This window comes from Dromiciops gliroides, chromosome 4 (genome assembly GCF_019393635.1).
Source record: "Dromiciops gliroides isolate mDroGli1 chromosome 4, mDroGli1.pri, whole genome shotgun sequence".
NCBI lineage: Eukaryota > Metazoa > Chordata > Mammalia > Microbiotheria > Microbiotheriidae > Dromiciops > Dromiciops gliroides.
In genome coordinates this window covers 475,514,862-475,528,540 of record NC_057864.1, presented here as the reverse complement: position 1 = coordinate 475,528,540, position 13,679 = coordinate 475,514,862, and the positions used below count along the sequence as shown (strand labels likewise).

Genomic DNA, 13,679 nt, shown 5'->3' with positions numbered 1-13,679 from the left:
CTAGGTTATGGGAGGAGAAAATGAGCTCCACTCAGGTTAGATAACTCACCTACCTGAGAGCACATAGCTGGGGTGTGGGAGGAGGGGAGGCCTACCAGGGGGTGGCAAGGAGGGAACGTTGAGCCACAAGTCCTGGCTCCCATCCCTGCAACATGAAACCCTTCCGTCTCCACCCATGGTGCCAGTCCTGGCCGGTGGGTTTCCCAGTGACCCATTTACGGCCCTTGCTAGACCTGGGGAGCCCCCCAGAGGGAGCCATCCAATTGAGTGGAAATTCTTGGGCTCTTTTCTTTGCTGTAACTTCAGGCTGTCAGGGGCCAGTTGTAACAGAAACCTTGAAATGCAGCCTCTGGGGTGTGTTTTCCCCATCAGATCGACAATGGAAAGCGGGCACAAAGAAAGCCTGTTTCTTTGGGCTCCCGATGCCTGCTCGGGAAAGAACACCCTTTAATTCCCATCTCTCCTCTCTGAGGGCCCTGCAGATGAGAAAGGCTTATTCCCTTTAAACCTATGACAACAAAATGGTGCCGTGAATGATACTCATTGAGTTGGGGGGCGTGTCTTGAGGAGCCATTTCACCCCTCTCCCTAGTCTGGGGAAGGATCACATCCCAACTATTCCTGCTTTTGAAAGGGGAAGGAATAAAATAAACATTTACATCAGGTGCCAGGCAATGTGCCAAACCCTTTTTACAAATATTTTCTCATTCGATCCTCAAAACAACCAACCCTTTGAGGTAGCTGCTGTTATTGTCCCCATTTAACAGTTGAGGAAACTGAGGCAGATAGAGGTTAAGTGACTTGTCTAGGGTGGCACGGCTACTAACTGTCAGAGGTTGGATTTGAACTCAGGACTTCTTGACTCCAGGTCTAGCACCCACTGTGCCACCAGATGTCCTAAAATTTGTGGGATCATGGAATGTCAGAGGTAGAAGGAATTTTGGATATATTTACTACCTCTGATCTTGGGCAGGCCCCTGGACCTCAGTTTCCTTTTCTGTCAAATGAAGGGGTTGGGCCAGATGACCCCTGAGGTCCTTTCCAGCTCTTGAGCTATGATCTCGTATTTTAACATGTAGACAGATATTCAAAATAAATACAAGATGATTTAGGGGGAAGGCGTGAGCCACGGGAGGTTTGGTGGGGATGGGGTGGGGGTGGGGAATCAAGACAGACTGGCTGGCAGCAGCAGCTCTCTGCCTCCTCCCTGACAGTCCCCCTCAGCATACTGGCCAGGGCACCAGCGCCGAGTGGGCGCCTTGGCAGAGTAAGGAGAGGGGAATGGCTTTCAGCTCAGTCTTTTTTCTTCTTCCCTCCTCTGCTTTCTAAGCTGGGTCAGCGTGGCTCACCGGAGCTGCCCGGCAACTCCCTTGGTGATAGGAGTGCAGGCTCGTGGGGCTCGCCAAAGAGGCCTTCCTTCCTTATGAATGCTCTCTTGGTTCTCGCTCACTGGGAGGCCCTGAGGGCCTCCCACATTTCCTTCCCAGCTCAGGTTTGCTTTGGAAAACTGGCCAATTATAGTCCATTGCTCAAGGCCATGGCCAGGGGTCTCCCAAACATTATTTCAGGCGCAGAGGACAGAGGATGGGGAAGAGAAATGGTCTTTTTTCACATACTCACTCACCCTCCGGCCTTTGTCTTCTCCAGAACCAGAGCGAGAAAGGTCTGTAAAAAAAGAAACAGGCCCCTGGGAATTCTCTTTAGACCTTTTGGGGACCAAACATTTGTTTCTTATAATAATAACAATAAGTAATAATAGCACTCCCTCGAACGGGTTTGTCACTTTCTCGTTTTCAGAAAAACATTATTGTGTAGTGAATAGAGAGCAGGCTGTGGGGCCAGAAAGGACAAGGCTCAAGTCCTATCTCTGACATAAACTTGGCTGTGTGACCCTGGGTAAGTCACTTATGCCAGCACTAAGACTGTAAATTACATCAGTATAGAGAGGTTCCTCACCTGGATTGAAATCACAGGTCCAGTCCCTATCTCTTTTCTGACTGGGGTTTATCATGTGACAGTTTTCAGAGAACGTTCATATTCATTGACTCATCCTATCTTCTGAAATTCTCTCCAGGGCTAGATGGAGAAGAGATCATCACGCCCGTTTTAGAGATGAAGAAACAGTTTTGTAAATTGATCAGGCTCACAAAGCAGGGTGATGGAGACAGGATTAGAATCCAGGTCTTGTTCATGGGATCTGGAACAGGAGGGGAGCTCAGAGGCCACCTAGTCCAACCTCCCCCTTTTTTTTTTGGTGGGGCAGTGAGGGTTAAGTGACTTGCCCAGGGTCACACAGCTAGTAAGCATCAAGGGTCTGAGGCCAGATTTGAAGTCAGGTCCTCCTGAATCCAGGGCCGGCACTTTATCCACTGTACCACCTACCTGCCCCCACCTTTTTCAATAATATTAATCACGTACACACTAAAGTGCAAAAAAAAATCTACTTCAATCTACACCCAGAGTTCATCAGTTCTTTCTCTCTGGAGGTAGATGGCATTTTTATTATCACGTGTCCTTTGGAATTATCTTGGATCATTGTCTTGATCAGAGCAGCTCATTAATTGACATCAATTCTCAACAAAATACAGTAACACGTTATTAAATGGAAGGTGAGAAAAAATCTAGAAAAGGAAGCAGTGATCAGAAATAGCCAGAGTGGCTTCAACAAGCATTTGCCGTGAAGGGGTCATACTAGACTCTTCTTGTTTCCTTTTAGCCGGGGCTATGAGTCTCATACATCAGAGGAAGCCTATCAGTTTTACTTTACTCGGATTTCTGGGAAGCCTTTGGTAGGCACCGGATAGGGAGTTATTAGGCAATCGTCCGGTCAGGTGACTTCAGAGCTGGCTGGAGGGCCAGACTCAAAGAATAAATAGGTAGATACTGACATAGAAGGAGGTCTCTAGTGGAGTGCCTAAGGAATCTATCTTCCCATATTTCTGAGTTATTTTACATTTTTATCGATAACTTGGAAGGTATAGATGATACATGTATGCAGGTGACAGGTGATGGAAAGTTGGGGGGCGAGGGGATGGCTCATATGTTGGATGGCAGTGCCAGAATCTAAGGTCATCATATCCACAGGTGAGATCAATGGGCCCTATCTAATAATCTGAAATTTAATAGGTGTAAATGTAAAATCCTACACTTACACTTTGTAAAAAGTCCAATGGCTTCAAATGTTAGATGAAACAATGCTTGTTGATTTGCCCTGACTTAGACTGGGACAGCAGTTCTTCCGAAACTGAGTTTTAGTGTCCTGGAGTTTGCTGTGAGGGTCCTCTTGGGCTGCAGACTCCACAGTCTGGTGCAGTAGCCAAGCGAGCTTGTGCAGGCCCAGGCTGCATCGAGAGAGGGGTGTGAGTCCCAGGTTGGGAGGTGATTGTCTCCTCTGAAGTCTGTATCCTGATGGAGGCTCATCTTTGGTTCTGGGTCCTGCAAGATGAAGAACAGCAGAGGAAGGTCGCTGGCATGACAAAGGGCTTTGAGGTCATGCTATATGGGGGGCAGTTGAAGAAACAAAGGTTGTTTAGCCTGAATAAGAAAAGACTTGGGGGGACAGGGACAGTATGGTAGAGTGGGCAGGGCACTGGATTTGAAGTCAGGAAGACCCAGCCTCAGACAGTCCACAGCTGTGTGACCCTAGGCAAGTCATTTAACTGCCTGTGCCTCAGTTTCTTCCACTGTAAAATGAAGGGGTTAGATTTGATGGCTTCTGAGATCTCTTCCACTTCTAAATCTGTGCCCCTATGGTCCTGCGACAAGACTGTCTTCTAGTCTCTGATGGGCTGTCTCATGGAAGAGGGATGGGATCTCAAAGAGCCAGACATGACTGAAAAACTGAGCAGTTTGGCCACAGGGGACAGAACTGGGAGCAGTGCAGGGGCGGGGGCGGGGGGGTGATTTCAGCCTCATGTGAGACCCCTCTAATCTGGAATTTTGTGAGTCAGTAATATTTTCTATAACAACAACAACAACAACAACAACAATAGGGGGTAGCTAGGTGGTGCGGTGGATAAAGCACCAGCCCTGGATTCAGGAGGATCTGAGTTCAAATCCAGCCTCAGACACTTGACACTTACTAGCTATGTGACCTTAGGCTAGTCACTTAACCTTCATTACCCTGAAAAAAAAATTAATAGCTATGCTATATAAATGTTATTATTATTTACTTACATATATTATTTATATAGTTAATGCTATATGAACATTCTCTATCATTATTATATAGTACCTACTATGTGCCAGGCATTGTGCTAAATGCTTCACAAATATTATCACATTTGATGCTTGCAACAACCCTAGGAGGTAGGTGCTGTTATTATCCCCTTTTCAAATGAGGAAACTGAGGCCGGCAGAGGTCATGTGACTTGCTCAAGTTCACACAGCCAGTAAGGGTCTTAGCTCAGGATTTGAACTCCAGTCTTCCTGATTCCAGGCCTGGTACTACATCCACTACACCATGTAGCTTCAGTTTCTCCAGATGTGAGATGGGAACAGTGATTTCTCTATAGTTTTCCTTGTTTGGATTCCATAGGCTTCATTATTTCCCAGTCCTACAGTATGGTAGACAGGACGTCGGCCCCTGACTCTGACCAATGTCTTGCTGTGTAATCTTGGTCATCACTAAAACTCTCCGAGCCTCAGTAAAGCAAGGGTCTTCATCTCCAAAGCCTCCCCCAGCTCCGACAGCCTGCGATTTGGTAACGTGTTTTTCAGGGACATGATTCATAGTTAAAAGAGCATATTTGAGGCAAGCTTCTCATTACCCAGTTTTTTCCATGCTGATTTCCACATTAGGCGTGTTGGCTCTGCGCTGACTCTCTCATCTGCCATCTATTCAAAGCAATGTTAGCCTGGGGAGGATTTTGAGATCTGATGATAGGAGCGATCATCCATATTGGCCTACACCATGTAGGCGTCTCACAATATTATCGCTCTTCCTATATCACCTGAGTTAGGAATCACGGTATCTCCTAGTTCAGAATTAGCAGAATGTTTGTCTATCCCTGAGGACCGAGCTTCCTCTCCAGGATGCTCCTTCAGGGGATGGATTGACTTGTTTTTCTTCTGTATCCCCAGTGACTGCCACCTACTGTGTGTCAGGCACTTTGCTAAGCACATTACACACATTATCTAATTTTAGCTTCCAAATAAACAACCCCGGGAGATAAGGGCTATTATTATTTTTTTTTTTTTGCAGGGCAATGGGGGTTAAGTGACTTGCCCAGGGTCACACAGCTAGCAAGTGTTAAGTATCTGAGGCCAGATTTGAACTCAGGTACTCCTGAATCCAGGGCCAGTGCTTTATCCACTGCACCATCTAGCTGCCCCGATAAGGGCTATTATTATCTCCATTTTTCAGTTGTGGAAACTGAGGCAGATAGAGGTTAAGTGACTTGCTCAGGGTCACACACACACACACACACACACACATAGGGATGGGAAGAAGATATAACTTGATGTCAGTTCTTCCTGTCTCCAAGGCCAGCTCTCGATCCATTCTCTCTCTCTCTCTCTCTCTCTCTCTCTCTCTCTCTCTCTCTCTCTTTCTCTCTCTCTCCATCCATCCATCCATCCATCCACCCATCCGTCTATCTATCAATCATCTATCTCTCTATCATCTGTCTTAATGATGTCAGTTTTTTCTTCCCTGACATCAGTCTGGAATCTGTCCCTGTGCTGTTCCCACTCAGCACTCCTACGTCTGGTCTCTGGGGTCACCACAGAACAATGCCTGGCACATAGTAGGCACTTAATAAATGCTCGCTGATGGGGTTATAACATCCCTGACCAATGGTCATGCATCTGCCAAATAGGGTGAGTTCTCGTTCCTCCCAACAGCCTCCCACATAGGTATTGAAAGTATTGTTATCTGTGTTTTACAAAGAAGGAAACTGAGCCTCAGTGAGAGGTCAAGGGCATCGGCTCCCAGGGGTAGCTGAGCAGGGGAGATGGCAGGAAGGTGCATTTCCTAAGCTTCTCATTCCCAAGTCCAACCACTGATGTCGTCGCTGCCTCCACTCTTCCTGCTCCCCACCTCCTCAATCTATCCTTTACTCCACTTCCAGTACAATTTCCAATCTATCTTTATACATGTGTGTATGTACATACATATGATCATAAGATTATAGACTTAGAGCTGGAAGAGACAGCCCGAGTCCAACACTTTCATGTCCTTCACTCATTCATTCACTCATTCATCCGCTGGATCATTTGTTCCTTCATTTGTTTGTTTAAGGTTGGGTCTCCTTATCTTACTCAAGCAGGAAGTACAGTGACCATTCACGGACCTAATCCACTGTTGGTTGTCACAGGACCTTTGACATGCTCCATTTCTGACCTAGGCTAGTTTGACCCCCTCACTCAGGCAGCCTGGCGACCCCTCCCTTCTCTCAGGCTCTCACCATATGGGTGGGGGACTTCATGCAGTCACCCAATAGTCTTCCAAACTCAAGTGATCCTCCAGCCTCAGCCTCCCCACTAACTGTCATTTGACATATGAAGAAAATGAGGCACAGAGGTTAAGACACTTGCCTAGGGTCTAGGTGGCATAGTGGATAGAGCACTGGTCCTGAAGTTGGGAGGACCTGAGTTCAAATCTCACCTCTAATACTTACTAGCTGTGTGACCCTAGGCAAGTCACTTAACCCCAATTCCCTTAAAATATCCAGGGCCATCTTGAGTTGTCCTGATGTATATCTTGCCACTGGAGCCAGATGGCTCCAGAGGAGAAAATGAGACTGATGACCTTGCACAGCCCTCCTTCACCTAAATCCAATTCAGTGCAAGTCATGACATCACCCCAATGTTATGGTCCTTTTTGAGAATGAAGGGCAAACAACACAAGGGTCACACAGCTGGCTAAGTGTCTAAGATGGAATTTTAACCCGTCTTCTTGTGTCTGAGTCAAGTATCCTGGCTACACCACATTGCCTGATCATCTCAAAACCTTTTCGTGCCTCCCTAATGCCTATTGCATAATGTTCATAATGTCCTCACCTACATTTTTAGCCTCTTCCCCACACACTACCATCCTGCTAGACTGGGATGTTTCTCCTTACACATCCATGTCCGGTGGTTCTTGGTCTCTGGGCCTTTCCTTAAGCTGCTTTCTCTGACTGCTCTGCCCTCCTTCCTTCCTTCCCAAGGCCAGTTGTCGAGTCAAAGGATCCTTCCCATCCTTTGAGGGCCGGGGGAACTGCCCCCACCCACCCCCCGCCAGGACCCTCTTCCCGCTCTCCGCCTCTTGAAATGTATGACCGGATCTCAGAACTGAGAAGGAGCTCAGAGAGTACCGAGCCCGACCCAGGCCTGTGCCCGAGTCTTGCCTACCACATACCTAACAGTTTGTCATTCAGCATCCAGGGTGGAGGAACATGCTGCCTCCCGAGATAGCCCAGTCACCATTCTACTTGCAGACCCTTCCTGCTCTTAGAAAATTCTTCCTTAAATGGAGCAGAAATCTGCCTCTGCGGCATTCCCCCCAGCATTCCCAGCTCTGCCCCTCGGAGCCAAGCAGAGCATGACAACCCCCCTTCTACACCCATGACAGCTTTCAGAGACAGTTATTCCGTCTCCCCGACCAAGGCAAACACCCCTCGTTCCTTCCATCCTGTCCTTATATGGCAAGATTTTGAGGCCTGGCGCTGTCCTGGTCACCCTTCCTTTCTGAATGGCGGTGCCTGCCATGGAGTCCAGCACTGACCATGGCCTGACCAGGCCATGGGGGCTCTTCTCTCCCCAGATCTGGTCACTGTGCCCCTCGGAGCAGCCCAAGGTCAAACACACTTTGGGGGCCCGTCACCCCCACTGTCGATGGCTTTGTAGTCATACCTCCTCCACGTTCTGTTTAAGCCAAGATCGACGCATCACATTTATCTTGATTAAATGTCATTATTAGAGTCAACCCCACACTCTGCTGAGATCTGTCAGGATCTTTGCGAGTCTTGCTTCTGTCACCTTGGGTTAACTCTTGTTTCCATCTTGTTAGTGATGCTTCCTCACTCTGGCCTTCCATATGATACTGGGAGATGCTCAGATATTCCAAGTAGAGTCTGTATTAGATGAACATCATTGTGTGTCATGGCGCATTTGTGCGTGTGTGTACACAGAAAAAAGGACAGACAAATAGGATAGATTTGAAAGTGACTCAAAAAGTGGGCTTCATATAAGAGACATTCTCTGGGTCACGCACAACCTTCTCTTTTTGTTCTCTTCTGTATGTGGAAGTGGTTTTTAGCTGATTTTGTGTAAGTGAACTTGATTTTTCAAATGGGGAAAGACAAGCCTATATGGGATAGATATGAGAGAGGGGTAAGGACTAGATGTGGAACTTCATTGGTACAGAGAAGTTGTACATGGGGAAACTCCCTCTACCAATGCAGGCCGGCATCTGCTCTGCAACTTACAGTCTTGGAGAGTTGATTGTGACACTAGAAGGGTATGCGATTTGGCCAGAGTCAAACCACCAGTATGTGTTGGAGGCCAGGCTTGAGCCCAAGACTTCCCGGCTCCAAGATGAGCTCCCAGTCCACTAGGCCGTGCTGGCTGTACAAACATATACAGAATAAGGGGCAGCTAGGTGGTGCAGTAGATAGAGCATCAGCCCTGTATTCAGGAGGACCTGAGTTCAAATCTAGTCTCAGACACTTAACACTTATTAGCTGTGTTAGCCAATTGCCTCACCAAAAACAAAACAAAACAAAAAACCCAATAAATATATACAGAATAAAAGATGAAATAAATCCAAGGTGGTTAGGAAGGGAGGACATACAAAGGGGCTTTAAGTAAAAGATGGTGCTTGAGTTGTATCTTTTTTTTTTTTTTTTTGGTGGGGCAGTGAGGGTTAAGTGACTTGCCCAAGGTCACACAGCTAGTAAGCGCCAAGTGTTTGAGGTCAGATTTGAACTCAGGTCCTCCTGAATCCAGAGCTGGTGCTTTATCCACTGTGCCACCTAGCTGCCCCTTGTGTTGTATCTTGATCAGGGAATAACAGTTAGCAACTTCATTGACTTTGGGTCAAATTTAGATTCCTCTTATTGAACCTGATCATTTGTTAACTGATCTTTCTAAAAAATCATTGCCATCTGCCCTTCAGTAAAGGATGATGTGTTTGGATAGACAAAGTGTAATAAGGTCTTAGGGTCTCATTGAAGCTCCACATGATTCTCTTTTCCAAGAGATGGTAATATACAGTCAGATTCCTGGAATTTGCTCATTGTTCTTTCCTGCTCCATCTATAAGTCACAACAAACTACATAACACCAGATCCCCTCATAAAACTAGCCAGCCCTTGGTTGGCAGACCCGATCCTCATTCTTACCATGACCTCTGTCTCTCTCTCTCTCTTTTTCCACCTTCTCAGCAGGCAGGTGATGATGGGAGAGAGGATGCCCCATCCAGCAGCCTGACAGGGTGACGTGGGTCACACCATCCAACAGAAGACCAGGTACCCACCTGCTGTCTAAACAACACAACCATGCTGAAGCCCAGTGGGCTAAAGATCCCCAACCGGGGGGGCAAGCACTCCAGCCCCGTGGGCCGAACCTCTTCTGGGTCCTCCTCGGCAGTGGCCACTACCAGCTCTAAGGAAGGTAAGAGAAAATGCAATCACTGGCTGGGGATCTGGGGAAAGGGAAGCCTGATAGGCAATGGAACAACGAGATGGAAAATCCCAGGCCCGCAGAGTGAGAAGGGCCCAGGAGAGGGTGTTCATCCCAGTTTCCTGCCTTAAGACAAAGTTATATAACACACGGAGATCATTTCTGGCAGGGCTGGAGCCCTGAAAGGTCTTCCCATCAAACTGAAATCTCTTCTGCTTTAAGACGGGGAGGGCCAAAGGTCACTAAGGGTTTCAATATTTAATAACTCCTTTATCATTTGTTTTTAATTTATAATACCATAGCATCATTTACAGGATAGATAGGAAATGAATTCACATTACGTGTGAAAAATCAAATCTTGTCAATGGCAAAAAATAAGGAAAAATAATTTTCAAAAAGTTACTAAAATGGGGCAGCTAGGTGGCGCAGTGGATAAAGCATTGGCCCTGGATTCAGGAGGACCTGGGTTCAAATCCAGCCTCAGACACTTGACAGTTACTAGATGTGTGACTCTGGGCAAGTCACTTAACCCCCATAGCCCCACAAAAAAAAAAAATTTAAAGCACTGGCCCTGGATTCAGGAAGATCTGAGTTCAAATCCAGCCTCATACACTTGACAGTTACTAGCTGTGTGACCCCAGGCACTTAACCCTCATTGCCCCCCCCCAACACAAAAAAGTTATTAAAACATTGTGACCTTCGGCCCACCTTGCCATATGGGTATCAGCTTATTTCCTCTTGTTTTGATTTATGAATTTACTTCATGGGCTTAAAGGTGACCATGTCATCCCTTGACTTCCTCTTCCCCAACATGCTAACTTTGCCTCAGATGGAGTATCCTTGATGGCTATCATGTTCAGCCTCCTGATTTTATAGATGGAGAAACTGAGGCCCAGAGAGATCCTCCAGCTCACACAGTTAATAAGTGCCTGTGGCAGGTTTTGAATCCAAGTCTTCCTGACCCTTAAGTCTCCTGCCCTAGCCTTCACACCATGCTGTCTCCCTCATTTGACAAAGAAGGGAAGTGACACTGAACATGGTGTGTGTGATCTGTCTCCCTCTGGGCAAAGTCTGGGCTAGATCTCAGGTCGGTCCAGCCTTCTTTCTATCACCTTGTTACCCTTGTCAGACCCATCCTTTTGGCTGTGACGATCTCATTGCTCTGATACTTATGTTAATTTATTAATAACAGCATTTGTGTATCGTTTTAAGGTTTGCAGAGTACTTTACGAATGGGATCTCATTGGAGCCTCACAACAGGCTCTGCGGGCTTTGAAAGTTATCTAGGGATTCCTAGAGATGGAGATGAGGAGAGGGATAACCTGGGCAAAGGCCCATAGGAGATCACACATCCTGTATGGGAAATGGTGACTGGGCCGGTTTGGCTGAAAGGTGGAGCTCATGATGCACAGAGGTGGGACATAGACACAGCACTTTGCTAAATGTGAGGAGGTTGGCCCGGTGATAGCAGGGGCTGGTGTGGTCATTTCTGAGTGGGCCTCAGTTTCCTCTTTTGTAAAAGGGGTCATGATACAAAGGAAAGAACATTGGCTCTGCAGCCAGGGGACTTGGGTTCGAATTCCACCTTGGATACTTATGACTTCTGCGACCATGGGCAAGTGACTTCCCTTCTCCTGTGCCTCAGTTTCCTCATCTTTAAAATGAGGAGCTGGACTGGAAGCCTTCTGGGGATCATGGCTAAGGCTCCTAAATGACTTCCAAGTTCTCTGAGCCTCAGAGCCTCGGACTGTGAGGACAAAGAGGAGGAAAGGTCTGGCGCTGGCTTCTGAGTCAGAACAGCCTCCAGGCCACGCTGGGCTGCCTTCTCAGTGGGCAGAGGAGCCCCGGAGGCCTGAGGCTGCCAATATCCCTTCTCCTCTGCCCCCCCCCTGGGGCCCTGGCTTCTCAGATTTTTGCATCACTTGGCCCGGCAAGTGGGTGGCCCTGCCAGGTCCAAGGCAGCCATCTGCCGCCCTGGGGATGCTTGCGCCAGGAGAGCCAGGATCCTTTATTTCATCTTGCCCGTCCCCCTCCCTCCTCATCTTGGGGACGGCTGCTTTTACAAACTTGAGAAGGAGTCGGTAACCCCCTGGGCTGGGCTGCGGGGAGTCGGAGAACAGCTGGTTAGGCCCCAGGACCCTCGGGAATTTCAAAGAAAAAGAAGAAAACCCTCTGTGAGGGCTTGTGATCCCCCGGCTCATGTGACAGCGGCATCCCCTTCTCGAAACTGAGGCAGCAGGTGAGCCCTTCGAGGGGGAGAGTGGGGAAGGCAGATGGCTTCTGCCTCCCTTCCCCTCTCCTATTTCCTTCCAACTCCCCCTGCCCGTCTTCCTTTCTCTCTCCCGGTTCCTGCGACGTGGGCCCCAGATGAAAGATGGCCCCTTTCTGGGGTGTCTCTGGCCCTGGTGTCTTCCGACACCCCTCCCCCAACATCCTGTGTCTATTTCATGTGTCTTTCAGCTCGCGTGTTTCCTCTCCCGATAGAATGCAAGCGTCAGGAGGGCAGGGACATTTTGAAGCTATCTTATGTACCGCCAGCACCTAGCACTGGGCCTGGAACGGACCCAGACCAGCTTGATTGAGCCATTGATTGCCAGTCTGGGGGGAGTGGGGTCAACGAAGGCTCCCGGAGAAGGGAGCAAATAATGGGGTTATTTTATTCACCCGATTTATTGAGCATTTATTAAATGCCCCTTGAATTGAATGGGTAGAAATTTGGCAGATGATGGGGGATGTTCTGGGCGGCAGGAAGGCCGTTGGTGCCAGATTGTAGCGTGTGTGAGGTTTGAGTTGTGCCAAGACTGGAAAGGGAACATGGGGGCAGACCATGTAGGGCTTCGAATGCCAGGCACAGAAGTTTGAGGTTTACTCAAGAGGCAGCAGGGAGCTATTGCAGAGTTTGGAGCAGGGCAGTGCCGTGACCAGCAGATGAATAAGGAAGGAAAGTTGTGCGAAGGATGGATTGGAGAAAGGGATGGAGTAGGGAGAGGTAGAATGCTCTACGCTTGGAAGCTTTTATGGAGAAGAACGCCCTTGGAATAGAGAGGTGGGATATATGGTGGACGAAGGTTCAGTGAGACTTGGGAACTAACTGAAGATGAGCATGAGACAGAAGCACAAGCACTGATTCTGGGGGCAGAGGACTCGGGATCAAATTCTGCCTATGTCGGGCAAGTCTTCACCTCTGTGGGACTCAGTTTCCTCGTCTATAAAATGAGAGGGTTGGGCTTTGGCGTCTTATACAGAGGCATGATGTGTCATGTACCAAATGCAGAGGAGTAGCTGGGGTCTAGTAGAACCTGGCTTTGGAGTTGGGAAGATCTCCCTCTGACACCTACCGGCTGTGTGACCTTGGACAAGTCACATGCCATACATACAGGAAGTAGCTAGGATTGGAACTCAGGTCCACAGACTCCCAATCCAGAACTCTTCACACTGGACTGTGTTACCTGTCCTTGACTTAATGAAACTTGTTGATTGACACCAGTTAGCATCACATAATTATTTTGTTGAGCAAATGAAGTGGGGGAGGGGAAGTGAATGACCCAAGACCAAGTGAAGAAATACAGAGGAGACATCAGAAAATCATACTTGGGAGAAGCCATTTTGGTTCAGTCTCCTTGTTTTACACATGAGATCCCATGGGGAGCAATCATCAGAGATAAGATTTGAACCCAGATCCTCTGACTGGCAGCTAGATGGGGCAGTACAGAGAGCACTAGGTGTGGAGTTCAAATCCAGCCTGGGCAAGTCATTTCACCTCTGTCTGCCTCAGTTTCCTCAGTTGTAAAATGAGGATAATAGCACCTGCCTCCCAGGTGTCCTGAGACTTTAATGAGATCTTATTTGTAAAGTACTTACTTAGCATAGTGGCTGGTACACAGTAAGTGCTTAATAGATGCTTATTTCTGGAGCAGCTAGGCGGCAGAATGGATAGAGCATGGGGCCCTGGATTCAGGAGGACCTGAGTTCAAATCTGCCCTCAGACACTTGACACTTATTAGCTGTGTGACCCTCAAGAAGGGGCATATATAAGTGGAGAGGCAGCTGGCAGAAAAGATAGAAAGGAGGTTTG

General features: G+C 47.9%; 1 protein-coding gene across 9 annotated transcripts in view; it reads left to right on the top strand.

The window, feature by feature from the left end:
* CLIP2 (CAP-Gly domain containing linker protein 2) overlaps window positions 1-13,679 on the top strand; it is a 162,191-nt gene that overhangs the window by 53,726 nt on the left and 94,786 nt on the right. For 7 of the 9 annotated variants that reach the window (XM_044001978.1, XM_044001977.1, XM_044001975.1 and 4 more), the window contains one exon: window positions 9,370-9,595. In XM_044001978.1, the coding sequence (XP_043857913.1) occupies window positions 9,481-9,595 (115 nt within the window). In that variant the 5' untranslated portion in view covers window positions 9,370-9,480. Of the gene's footprint in view, window positions 1-9,366; window positions 9,596-13,679 lie in introns of all 9 variants that reach the window. The other 2 variants (XM_044001970.1, XM_044001972.1) reach the window with 1 other exon arrangement.